The following is a 13,132-nucleotide window of genomic DNA, read 5'->3' on the forward strand; positions in this document are numbered from 1 at the left end:
ATTTTTATCTTTAGAAAAATTTCCAAGGGAAATTTCATTATTCAATAAAACTTAGTAAATATAAAATATAAAATAGCTACTTTGTCTAAGTAGCTATAAAAAACAGAATAAAATAAATGCAAATTCTTATCCCAAAATAAACATTTTGATAGTTGTATACTGCTTCAAAATATTTCAAATCAAATTCTTTATCAGCAAAAAGGATCCTGAATACAGAAAAATTTTTAGTCCAAGTAACATTAATAACCCTTGAATGGGGAAATAAAGTATAGCTAGAAGTTGTCCATTAACAAAACCACTTATTTAATATCATCAAATCTCTGAAATTAATCTCCCCAAAAAGCTATAGTTAAAAACATAATAAACTCTTCAATATAAAATGGGGAAAATATTTTTAAATATTTAAATGTACTTTGTCTGATTTAATTTAATTGTTATATTTATGTAAATAAACATCTAAAATATACAAAAGCATTACAAATAAGTATAAGCTGTTAAGTTTATGGCATTAAAACTTTTACTTCAAGGGTAAACCTACCTCAGTACTCTTTTCTACTTGTCTGAACTTTTCACTGGATTCTTCCTTATCCCTGAGAAACTGATTGTATTCTTTGTTACGTTCGAGTTTCAATCTTTCCTTAAAATAGAAAGCAAAAGGCAGTATTACTTTCAATTTACATTAAAAGAGCATTATAGTCAAATCAGAATGTGAAATAAAACTCACACAGTTCAGAGACCCTACCTAGTTATCAAGCTTTACTGTAATCTCATGGACAAAATAAGGCACAGGAAAGGCAGAAAGAGGTCTGAGAGCACCAATGCAGATAGATGCTCAGGTCCTTTCTTGCCATATTAGAACACAGTCGTACAGTACAACACACTTTGGTCCAGATTAACACTTGAGGTCTCTAAGAGAAGGGAGCTACTTTGGTTGTGCAATGTCTCCATTTATACTCCGAGAGCTAGACGGTATGTTCCTAGAAGCCACGACTTAAAGGAGCCCTAGTGGTGTGGTGGGTTAAGCGTTGGACTGCTAACTGCAAGGATGGCAGTTCAAATCCACCAGCCACTCCAAGTGAGGAAAATAAGGCTATCTGCACTCATAAAGGTTTACAGTCTCAGAAACACTATGGAGCAGTTATACCCTGTCCTCATAGGAGCACCGTGTGATATAATCGACTCAGTGGCAACAGGAATGCCACATAAGTGCATGGATTTTAGATTTGTTTACCATAAATAATCTTAGATCAACCAAGGATATCATCCTGCAAATAGTATTCCATAGAGAGATATCTCCTACTAGCAAATACAATGAATGAATATGTTTGCAAGGCGGCTTGTCATAAGCATGTCTATTTACTAGGAAATTTAACCCTATGGCTTTCTTTCTTCCTTAGAGGCAAAGCCTGGCCTCAATTTCCCACCCTGTTACTGAAAAGGCAAAAACAGATTTCAGGCTTGCTGCTTATCATGTCCTTCTCAATGTTAAAAAAAGTCTTCTCTTTAGAGTTTAAAGCAGGAAAGGGGTAAATTATCAGACACTAAAACAGTATGATGGAAATGTTCTACTGAAATAAGAAGTTCAAAAGAACACAATCTAAAAAAGTATCAAACAATTTTGTCTTTTGAAACGTATTAACCATCTTACATACTACTTTATAATCTCTTATTTTTCTTGGCATTGGATCACTACAAGAGGTACACAGTGCTTTACTGCAACCACCTCCAGAGGGCATGTTACATGTAGTGTGGATGGATAGAAACACATACTCCAAAATCCCACCCTCACCCTCCATTAAAAACTCAGTATACGTTCACATCTACCCAGCTCACTGATCACTGTGTCACAGCATCAATGTCATTGCTCAGAAACCAATGCTGAAAGACAGCTCATTCTGAATACTCAGTAAAGCACAGCAGGAGACAGTGAAGGAGTCAACTTACTAAATACATTTATCATATGGCCTGGTTACAAATGTAATGTTCAATTACTTTTTTTAAAAGTACAACTAGAAGCCACAGAAATTTTTTTTAAAGACATATACACAAGTATAAGGAAATGAAGTTATCTTCTGCTTATATTTTAATCAGAAGTAGCTTCCCTTATGAGCTGGATGCCGCAGAAAACTGCCACCCACATAACTCCTATCCACCTACCTTGGCAGATAACCTCTCACCAATAGGAAGAGAAACTCCCAGAGTAGATGGATCTGTTTCACCCGTAGACAGAATATTTTTCTGTATATGTACACATTAAAAAGAAGGTATTACCTAATTGCCTTCATAAAATGTATTTCATAAACGTGTCTCTTTACATTACATATTCTAAATTACTACCTTATGCAGAGCAAAAGAGTGGGGTGGAGATGAAGACAGAAACCACTAACCCATAGAGACCACACCAAAAGTGATTAGGAAAAAAAGGAGAGCTTTGAACCAGTTCTTCCCAGTTCAGTCATGACCAAGAAAGCAAAACTGGAATGGAACCAAATTTGTAAAACATGAGTGCATCGGAAAGCTATCCAGAACTAGAAAAAGTAGAGGTCATCAACCTGCTAGAAACTGGATTTCCCTCCTTAAAAAACAAGGGCAGCCTGTGTGTTGCATAGCAACCGAATCCCCTGACTGGAGGAGCTGGAAGTAATGGTGGCACACTAAAAGAGAGCAGCTAATTGTGCTGCCTGGAAAGTGCGCTGCTCGCCACGCTCCTGGCAGAATCCACTCTCCCACTTCAGGCTCCTGAAAGGGCTCACTAGGCTCCTCTGAGTCTCCCATTCCCGAGTTTCAACCCATACTTTTTCCTAGTCTAGGTATAGCACCTCTTTACCTGAATCTTTAAAATCCAAGTCTGTTCTAATTTCACTTCTCAGCCATGACTGAACTAGTTCCAATCAGTTCAAGACCCTGCAAATAAACTATTGTATTCCAATCAACAATGCCCCAAAGGGAAGAACCACGCCTTCAATTTCATTGGCAATACATCAATATCTATTGGTTCGAGATGATCAAATGCATGGGTTTAAAAAAAATTTGTTTCTTAACTTACATTCCTCTTCTAAGTGCATATATATCTATTTCATTATGAGTGCCCTTATACCATTCTTTTCTTCTTAACACAAAAAACTTTCTTACAAATAATCTTTTGTATGCTACAATATTTTTTCCTTTTTTCTGCAACTATGAGTAGATATATACTCAAATGCCAAAAGATCTAAAACTGTGAATGTTTATCTCTACATATCTCTCCATCCTTGTTCATTAGATATTTAAGTACATAGTACAGTAGGCACAGCATTAATATAGAAGTCAAAAAGGAAACTCATCATTTGTATAAACCATTTAAATTCTCTAATACAACTTTCTCTGGCCCACCTATCAAACCTGTAAGAAGGGTCAAGAAGGATAGGAAACAAAATCTCGTGTGAATACTACAGAGCAATGTTTCCCAAAGTGGGCAATACAACCCCATGGAGAACACTGGACGATCCAGGGAGGACTGCAACAGCAGATGCCTAGACTTTATCCTGGACTGTGGCTAAAAGCACAAAATGTTTAATTGCCAGGGGGCGCTAAGTATGTTGTTGTTGTTGTTGTTGTTTTCCTGAAAAGGGGCGGCAGGCCAAATAATTTTAGGAACCTATGCTATAGCGCTAACCTAAGCCATTAGTAAAAAAATCAAACACATACCCCAACTTTCTAGTGCTACTACAATCTAGCATAAATTATTTCACTTCTCTACCTGAGTTTCTCCATCTGACAATCAAGGGTACGCTCATCTACATTACTAGATTATTAAATGAAAATTAAATCAATCAATGTTTTGTTAAACTGTCTAGAGCTCCATCCGTGTCTCTATTTATTCATTAACAAACAAGTTAAATGCAGTCAAGTCAATGTTCAGCTCATGGAAACCACCAGACACACGTATCTGAATGTTGGGATGCACAAAGCATCACTAGCTGACTTTTCATTTGTAGAACCCTGGCCTTTGTTCCTAGTCTTAGTCTAGAAATTAAGCAACACACAAGTCAGCATGTTAGCAACACACAAGTGTCCGCTGACAGGTGGTGACGGCACTTGTGGTGCTTAGGGCAAGTGTCAAACCCCACATGGAAGGTGGGAATGTTTGCCCCAACGCACTTATTTACCATCAATATTTTCAAGGTACTCTTTTAGGTGGCAAGGAGACAAGAGATGTCCCCTATATCCAAGAGACTGACAATTCAGTTGTAGAAATAGATATGTCCTCCTAAGTACGTGAAGTACACTACAAACCTACTCATACTGCAGCACTCTAAATGTGTGGAGCTTTCCAACCCTGTGAAATCAGATACAACATCTTCACTCCTTCATTGGAAATTCTGCCACCACCAACACAAGTCCCAAGATGATATGTGAAATGTGTCATGCAGTGAAAAGATAAATAAATAACAAGGATAACATAGCGATTTTTTATAGCTGAAATTTTGCCATTCTCTCATCAATAAACATTTTTTTAGTACCTGCCATATGCCCCAATCATTCAATATACTTGGAACACATCAGTGAAGAAAACAGAGCCTCATAAAGATTTTATTCAAGCGGGGGGTGGGGGGTGGGGGCGGCTACTGGCAATAAACAATAAACATAATGAACAGGAATATAGTTTAAGAGGTAACAATGCTGTTACCAAAAAAGTTTTTAAACAAGAGCCTACAGGTAGTGCAGATTTCTAGGGGCCCGTGGGACTGAGAAGTATGAAAATCAGGAGTTCCCCCTGGACATGTCCAACGAAAGATACATATTAGATGACCAAGTGAAGGCTGAAAGCAAATGCAGACAAGCAGAAAAGCCTGAAATTCAGGAAAGAGGCCTGGGCCGGAGACATATATTTAATTATTCAATTTAAAAGCCCTTCTTATGTCTGAGACTAAGAGTCTCCTATCTTTCCTGTGTTTTACGGTGGTCACATGTCATTTACTCTTAAAAACCCAAGAGAAGACAGATGGTGTTTGTTTTAACAGTCCTTCTTGGCAAAATTAAAAGATCAGCATTTTGTAAAATTTAAATATCCACTAAATCCATACGTCTGGAAAACATAAAGCACTGCAGAAGAAACAAGGCCCGAAAACCACAAGATTCCGGAGGTCCAGGAGGCCGTTATAATCATTTCCTTACACCCTTTTCTTTTTCCTTGAGCTTTTCTTCTCTCACCTTCTCAGCAGTCAGCCTGAGATTGTCTCCTTCCCAATATACTAAAGTTTCTTTCCCTACTACTCTAAAAACAGACTTAAACAATTTTGATGAAGATTAATGCATAAGAAAAATAAGGAAGTAGGATATTTTTTTTTTTAATTTTTAAAAATTGACCAAGTTTTGAGAAGTCAGAAAAAATTTCAAGATACACATTTTCCCCATCATTCATTGTATTGTAATATCTCTGGTGTTTCTTAGTTACTTGACTGCTACTACATTCTTGATAATCCAAGACCAAAAATACTCTTTCACGTTCCCCTGAATTTTAAAAGAGGCCCTTGACCTCTTTTCTCTTTCAAGAAAGCCCTTTATCCTATGGCTCCTACCAGCATTCAGAAGGAATGAAAAGGGACTTCGAGTTACAAATACATCTAAAAGGACAGTCATTAGATCAACTAATTTTTACCAAGTGCCGACTACACTCCTGTCCAGACTAGTAAGAAGGTAAGTCAACTAAACAAATAATTTAGTAGTAGTAATGAGACCAAATGATAAGTGGTAAGCCCAGGATGCTATTAAATGAGGGAAGGTAGGGCAAGCACTTAACCTAAATTGATAGAGTCAGATTAAGAATTTCACCAGAGATGAGGACATCTAAGCTAAATTTTGTTGTAGATGTTAGGTGCTGAGTTGATTACAATAGTGACCGTATATACAACAGAACAAAATGTCACCACATCCTGCACCATCTCTACAGCTGCTGCTATGTTTGAGGCCATTGTTGCAATCCATCTAATTGAGAGTCTTCTTTTTCGTTGACCCTTTACTGCACCAAGCATGATGTCCTTCTCCAGATACTGGTCCCTCCTGATAATAAGTCCAAAGTATGTCAGACAATGACTCACAATCCTCACTTCTAAGAAGCAATCTTCTGGCCATACATGTTCTGAGAAGATCTGTTCATTCTTCTACCAGCCCATGGCACACTCGATATTCTTGAGCAACACCACAATTTAAAGGCATCAACTCTTCTTCGGTCTTCCTTTTCTATGGTCCAGCTTTCATATGAAGATAGGGCTCCTTAAAATACCAGGGCTTGGTTCAGAAACATTATTGTCCAACCGGTGGCCTTTTTTGCTTTTTAACACTTTTTTAAGGAGGTCTTTTGCAAGAGCAGGGTCTCTGGTCTAGCAAGACAGGTGGAATTCCCCAAGACTCTGAGCTTTGGTCACTCTTCAGGAAAGGAATTGAACTCTCTGCTGTGGCTCAACTTTCTGCCAAACAACAGAGAGGCCTTTCGAGTCAACAGCAGTGTCCCATCTCTTGAACAATTACCCACTAGAGATCCACATTTGGGCAGCATTTTCCCTGCAGATACAGCTCAGAAGGCAGGAAGGGCTAGGAAAGAAGGTTGCCTGGGAATGGCAAATGCAGGAAGACAGAGGGAGAGTGCTGTTAAGACTGTGAGGACCATGATCGGAGCCACAGCACAATATGTGTATGAATCACTGAATCAAAAAAGACCAGGTAGCTTTCTCAACTTTCATTCACATCACAGTAATAGTTTATTAAATTAAAAAAAGTTTTTAAAATAAATTTCAGATTATAGAGAGTGGGGTTGGCCTTTTGCAGTACATTTGCCCAGTGTCATATGTTATTTGATTTCCTGATCGCTACTTTATGAGACTTTATTGTGGATCCAAGTAAAATTAAATCTTGACAACTTTGTATTTTCTCCGTTTATCATGATGTTGCTTATTGGACCATCTGTGAAAGGTTTATTTTTTAATACTCCACAAAAGAATTCTACGGCAACTAGTCAGTCCAATAACTCAAACACGCCTCATCCACACGTGCTCAAGCCCGTCTCCAAGTCCTTCATCCGTCTAGTTCCCCATCTGAAAAGCCTCCTCACCTTGCCCCTCCCCTTAGAATATGCAAATCCTATTCCTCCAGTAATGCTTTGCAAAAAGTATTCCTCAGGATGACACCCTGCTGATCATTTGACTTTTTGTAATTATCACTTTCTAAATGGTCTGAATCTTATCTCTATATCTAGATTCTAGACCCTATAAAGTCAGATCACTATCTGATTCATACTCACAAGTATTTTAAAAGATATTGGTTAGATGATGGATGTGGGAATTTATTTTTAGACAGTTTGGTAAAACTTATAAAACTGCTTATCTTTTGTTCTCAAATATAGTTATAAATATATTACACAGGGTTAAGTGCAAAATGATCAAATAATCCAAATGCTGGCAACACACATAGAATATATTCAAGATATTCTATTATTCTACTAATTTTAATGTAATTAGCATAATTTGAAGAAAAAATAGCATGCTGAAAACAAGTAGATTTATACTACTTGCAAAATATTTAGAAAATGCATAAGAAAGCCACAAAAAAACAAATGCAAAGCAAAATCAAAAAGGATGATTTATTGTATTTAAAGAAAAAAAGCCATAATGTATGGACTATCATCTTGCTAGAAGCAAGAACAGGAAATGGTACCATCAAAAAAAATCTCAAAATCACAAATGAAACTAACTGATTTATGAGTAGCACTCTCGTAAATGCAAAAACTCACAAGCCAGTAAATCTAAAACATAACTGAAGGACAACATTTCGCAGGCAACCCTACCTTTCTTTTTGCTTGTGTGATACCCTAAATTCAAGAGGGGAAAAAAAGCAAACCATTGATACAATGTATTCAATCAAAGTGCCTTCTCCCATGTACAAATCAGAAAAAATAAGAGATCAAGTATACGTGTGTACAACCATAAAGAAGTGAAAATCTAAAGCATATCTTAGGATTGCTGGAAACATCGGGATAGCTTACAATAATTTTATAAATTAAAAATCAAATTGCATTCTTAAAGTTATAATAAATCTTTAATTTACGTATTATTTAATTAACAGCATATACTCAAAACAAGAATTCTGCTAAGAAAAAGATTAAATGATTAAGGAGATACACTTTGATAATTAAATAACTATGTTATAGACAATGAAATTTTATAAGCTTAGGTCATAGCGAAAGAATTAGCAACTACAACTCCCTGTGTCCATTTAATCCAGTTTGGGGGGTCATGGGTGGAAGAACAATGAATCATAACTGGGTTCCTTTATACCATGATAACTTTACAGAATATATGAAAAATCAGAATTTACAATATCAACTGGAATTTGAACCTACTGTCCTATTCCAAAGGTTGAGAAATCTGTGCTATTCCAAGGTATCAGTTCACAGTACCAATTATCTCTAGCAATGTCACTTACACCGTGTGAAAAATAGGTCATGCTGGGAGTAGTGATACCAGGAGGATAGGGAGAAAGGGGGGAGGGGGGGTCAACTGCGGTGATCCATGCATAATCCCCCCCCCCAAGGAGATGAACAACAGAAACATGGGTGAAGGGAGACAGTGGTCGGTGTAAGATATGGAAACAAGAATAATCTATAATTTATCAAGGGGTCAAGAGGGTGGGAGGGACAGAAGGAGGGAAAAAAGAGGAGCTGATAACCAAGGGCTCAAACAGAAAGTACACGTTTAGAAAATGATGATGGCAACATATTACAAATATGCTTGATACAATTGATGTATGGAAGGTTTTAAGATCTGTAAGAGCCCCCCAATAAAATGATTTTTTTTAATATATAGGTCATACATGTTAATTTTGACTGAAATACTCCAAGTCCAAAAGTTGTAACCCTTTGCTAAACACCACAGAAAACATGAAAATGCATATGACTAAAGCCTAGGGAAATAAATTTGGATGGTAAACTCCAGAGCACAGCAAAAACCCAACTTAGTAAGAACTCATTACCTGAGTAAGATAGCGTCTGTAATCCTGCCGCAGTTCTTCTTTTAGTTTATGTTTCTTCCGTTCATAGTCTTCCCCAAGGGGTAAGCTTAGCCCATAATCAATTCCTAAAAGAAAACAACTTTTTGAGGAATATAGTTCATTTCAACCCATCTGAACAGTCTATTTCCTGGAACAAAAGCAACTCAGCATTGTTGATTCTGAGACTCTGATTAGGATAATAATTTCTTTATTTAAAATGTCTTCCATAGATAACATAGTCACTTAGTGGATAATCTTTCAACCACGCATGGACCCTTGTCACTTACTTCTCCTCACCAGACACAATCCATCTTACCATTTCGTAAGTTTCCTTCCGATTATATTTTATGGATAGCCAGATACATAAATATATTTACTTTTCCCTCCCCTTAAGTAAATGATTCTACAATACTCTGCATCTTGCCTTTTCAAGTTAGATTTGAAAAAAATCTGAGCCACCATCTTCATTTATTTTTATTTTAAATTCTACAAAAGCAAACACCTACACAAATTTTAATGTGTTTTTCAGTCTGAGACTATTAGTTTAAGAGACCTTTTAGAATACAAGATTATCTTTGCCATAAACTGTTTCAGTACCATTGAATGGCTTGGATTGAAATTTCCAAAAATCTTTCAATTTAACTAAATTACCAATTCTCATTTCATAAAAATGCATGTTAATTTTTGGAGAACACTGATTTTAAGTAGTGTTTCCTTATATAAAGTTCAAAAGTTAAATTATATTTTGGGGTGAGGAAAAGCCTAGATTACGATGACTGTTGTAAATACAGTTTACGACCAACAACTGACATGGTCACTTTAAATGGGCCAGCTTTATAGTGTTTAAATTATATTTCAATAAAGTGGTTAAATCAAATTACATTTTTTCCAGAGTTTTAATAGTAAAATATTATGTAAAAAAAAGCACAGGAAAACTTATTTTACATTTCTGAAGCCCTTCTCCTCCCTTTGAGTAGTCCTACTGTATAATACAATAGTATAAAAAATTATCATTTCTAAATTACAATTTTTCTTCATAGAGATCCTGCTAAAAGGTCTACAATACAATAACTGACTAGTTTATGAATTTCCATGTCTCTGCTTTTGGCTTTATTCCTCACAATGCAGCTAAGTGATGGTGCTATATCATGAATGTGACAAACCATTGCTTTATTACATCGCTCAATATTTTGGGGGGAAGCCAAAGTAGTCTAAAAAAGAATGTCTACAGATTTTTCTGAAATAAAATACTCACTTCCCACCATAATAACCTAAAACCAAACCTCTTACCATCAAGTTGATTCTGACATACAGACCCTCTATAACCTTGGGTTTCCAAGGTCGTAATCGGAGTGGCAGCAGACAGCCACATCTTCCTCCCCCAGGGCCTCTGGTGGGTTCAAGCTGCCAACTCTTCAGTCAACAACCAAGTGCTTAACAACGGTGTCACCAAGAGTCACCTTCCCACCACAAGTCCAGGGACGTTCTCCTGAGAGACAAGTCTAGCCTCTTTAACTCCGCGATAATGGAAGATCTGGGAAGATTCTCTCACGCATGCTCTCATCTCTTCCACAAGAATCCAAAGCATCACATACACTTGGAATTTTAAATTCTAGAGAAAGTATTCTTTCCTCACAAAGGAACCTAAGCCTTATTTCAAAGCTACACAATTTAGGACTCCGGAGGGTTTCAATTCTCATATTCAGAATGGAGTCTCATTTATGAAACTAGGAAACCCATGAAGATCCCTTCTTTTATTTACCTAGAGAATGCCTAGCACATTATGTAGAGCTAAAAACTGTTCACAGAATCAGTGAATGATCCAATATAGATGAACGGCGCCTGAGCAAGAAGGAATGAGAGAAACTGGGAAAAGAATATACTCTGCTTGGCATTTCACTTCTAATACTGGTGTTCTGACAACATAGAGAGGAAGCACAGGAAGTAGTGACCGTCACAATGGATGCTCTACTATGACCGAGAGAAGAGAACAATGCTGTAAAGATGATGCCTCTCCAGAAGCTCTGCTTTCCCACATACGAAACCTGTAGCCAGTAGCTCTCAACAAGGAATACATTTGAGGTGGCTTTGACTACTACCCTTCAGTTCTACTTGGTGAGTTTATATGGAAAAACAGGGATGAAGTTGCAATTCATTTTCATTTATCAACTGGCTTTTCATATTAAGTTTGATTGTATTTATCAAGAACACTTGCTTTTTACTATGAAATATTTGTAGTAAAATTCCCTTTAGACAAATAGTAACATATAATGCCTTCAGAATTATTTGCAATTGGATTAAGGTTTACTTAACAGGAAACATTAAGTTTTTATGTGTATCATCTAGTACCAAAGAGATTAGAGACAGGTCACAGAAATGAAAGTAACAGCTATATGCAGCAATTTAAATATTCTATTTACTTAAAACTGTATTAACGATGGCATCTCAACTGACTCAAGAAGCTAAGCAACATGGTGAGACTTACTTATTCAGCAGCTACCTTCTGATGGTTCTAGTGTCAAGTAAAACCTTTGTGTCATTTCAGGGTCATTTAAAGTGATGTCACTTCACCAAGTACAACAAACAGTGCCCCTAAGACAGTTAACATAATGCTTCAAAACTACAACAATAAAAAATACTTGGTTTCTATAGTGGCTGTAAGTTAAATAAAATGTTGAAAATTAAAGGATTAAAAAAAATTTAATTATTTTATCTTTTAACATCACACTCATAAGGAACACTGCTTATAAAATTACTATAAAACATTTCATTTTTCTTTGCATTATTACCATGAGCCAGGCATTACGCAAAAATAATCAAATTATAAAAAATAATGTCTTTAAATATTAAAATTTATTTTTGAAAGTGATTAGTTTAATTGGAGAGAACACTATCCTCCACTTCAGCTATGTAAAGATGTTAGTACTAACGACTCGTTTGAGCTGCATAAAGTGAACAAAAGTAGAAGAATGGCTAAGAAGTAGTTTCTAATAAGATAAATATGAGACTAAAATTGCTGAAAGCATGTACATATTTTAAAATATAACTAAAAATTTAATAAAATCAATTTTTTCCATAATGTTTACAATAACTGAAATTTTTAGCTCTGCCTAAACTATAGTTTTTGTGTTATATCAAATTCTGATATAACATTTTATATCATTTTAATGATATAAATTCCTTTATATCATTTTAAATGACAACAATATAATTTTTTCTTTTTTTTAAGGAAAAAATCATTTTATTGGCATACACTTGACATATCAAACAGTTGGGGTTCCGCCCCCCGCCAACAATGTAATTTTTTCCTTTGCACTTTTTCCTCCAGCAAATTTCTGAAGTATGAAAAACAGTGAATTTTTAAAATTACACCACATAATTTCTAATAACAAGAATAACAACTCTTGATCTTACTCTCACTGCCATAGAGCTGAGTCCAACTCACAGCAGCCCTCTAGGACAAAGCAGAACTGTCCCTGTGAGTTTCCAAGACCATATCCTTTGAGGGAGTAGAAGGCCTCATTTCTCCTTCAAAGCAGCTGGTGGTTTTGAACTGATGACCTTGCAGTTAGTAGCTCAACACATAACTACTGTGCCAATTTGTAATCCTCTAGCTTACAGATTTCCAAAAGAATGGATTCAGAACATAAAAGATAAATTCAGTAAATTGAATTCAGGGCAGCTTGAAATGCTGACAACATACTATTAACTAACATTGTAATTAACATGATTAATATAAGGATGAGAGATAATAGCCAAAAACTGGTGGATAGGAACATAAAGGGGTTATAGATACTGAAGATAAATTTCTAGAACAAGCAAAGGAGCTGACAAGGAAGCAGAAATAACGATGGAGAAGTGTGGCGTGGTGGTCCGATACAATGACCCCCCAATACAGGGGTCATTCTATTCAGAACGTGAAGGGAAAAGACACGTGGGGTAAAGTCTAGCAGAAACCAAGAGCCCGCTTTCAGTCCTCCCTCGGTTGTGTCACACCAAAAATGAGGGGGAAACTGCCATCAAGCTACCCGATAGGACAGAGTAGAAGTTCCTAGTGTGTCTCGTATCCACTCATGGACTTTATTACTCCTATTGTGGGATTGTGTAT

General features: G+C 36.3%; 1 protein-coding gene across 7 annotated transcripts in view; it reads right to left on the bottom strand.

Moving 5' to 3' along the window:
• Positions 1–13,132, bottom strand: part of CSPP1 (centrosome and spindle pole associated protein 1) — a 131,357-nt gene that overhangs the window by 97,010 nt on the left and 21,215 nt on the right. For 3 of the 7 annotated variants that reach the window (XM_045295794.1, XM_045295689.1, XM_045295639.1), the window contains exons 4-7: positions 9,007–9,110; positions 7,823–7,846; positions 2,158–2,238; positions 539–637 (exon numbers count right to left, since the gene is read on the bottom strand). In XM_045295794.1, coding sequence (XP_045151729.1) covers positions 539–637; positions 2,158–2,238; positions 7,823–7,846; positions 9,007–9,110 — 308 coding nt within the window. The remainder of the gene's footprint in view (positions 1–538; positions 638–2,157; positions 2,239–7,822; positions 7,847–9,006; positions 9,111–13,132) is intronic. The other 4 variants (XM_045295822.1, XM_030887524.2, XM_030887566.2 and 1 more) reach the window with 2 other exon arrangements.

Source organism: Echinops telfairi, unplaced genomic scaffold (assembly GCF_000313985.2).
Source record: "Echinops telfairi isolate 266 unplaced genomic scaffold, ASM31398v2 ScPeMD7_1;HRSCAF=3_0, whole genome shotgun sequence".
Classification (NCBI taxonomy): domain Eukaryota; kingdom Metazoa; phylum Chordata; class Mammalia; order Afrosoricida; family Tenrecidae; genus Echinops; species Echinops telfairi.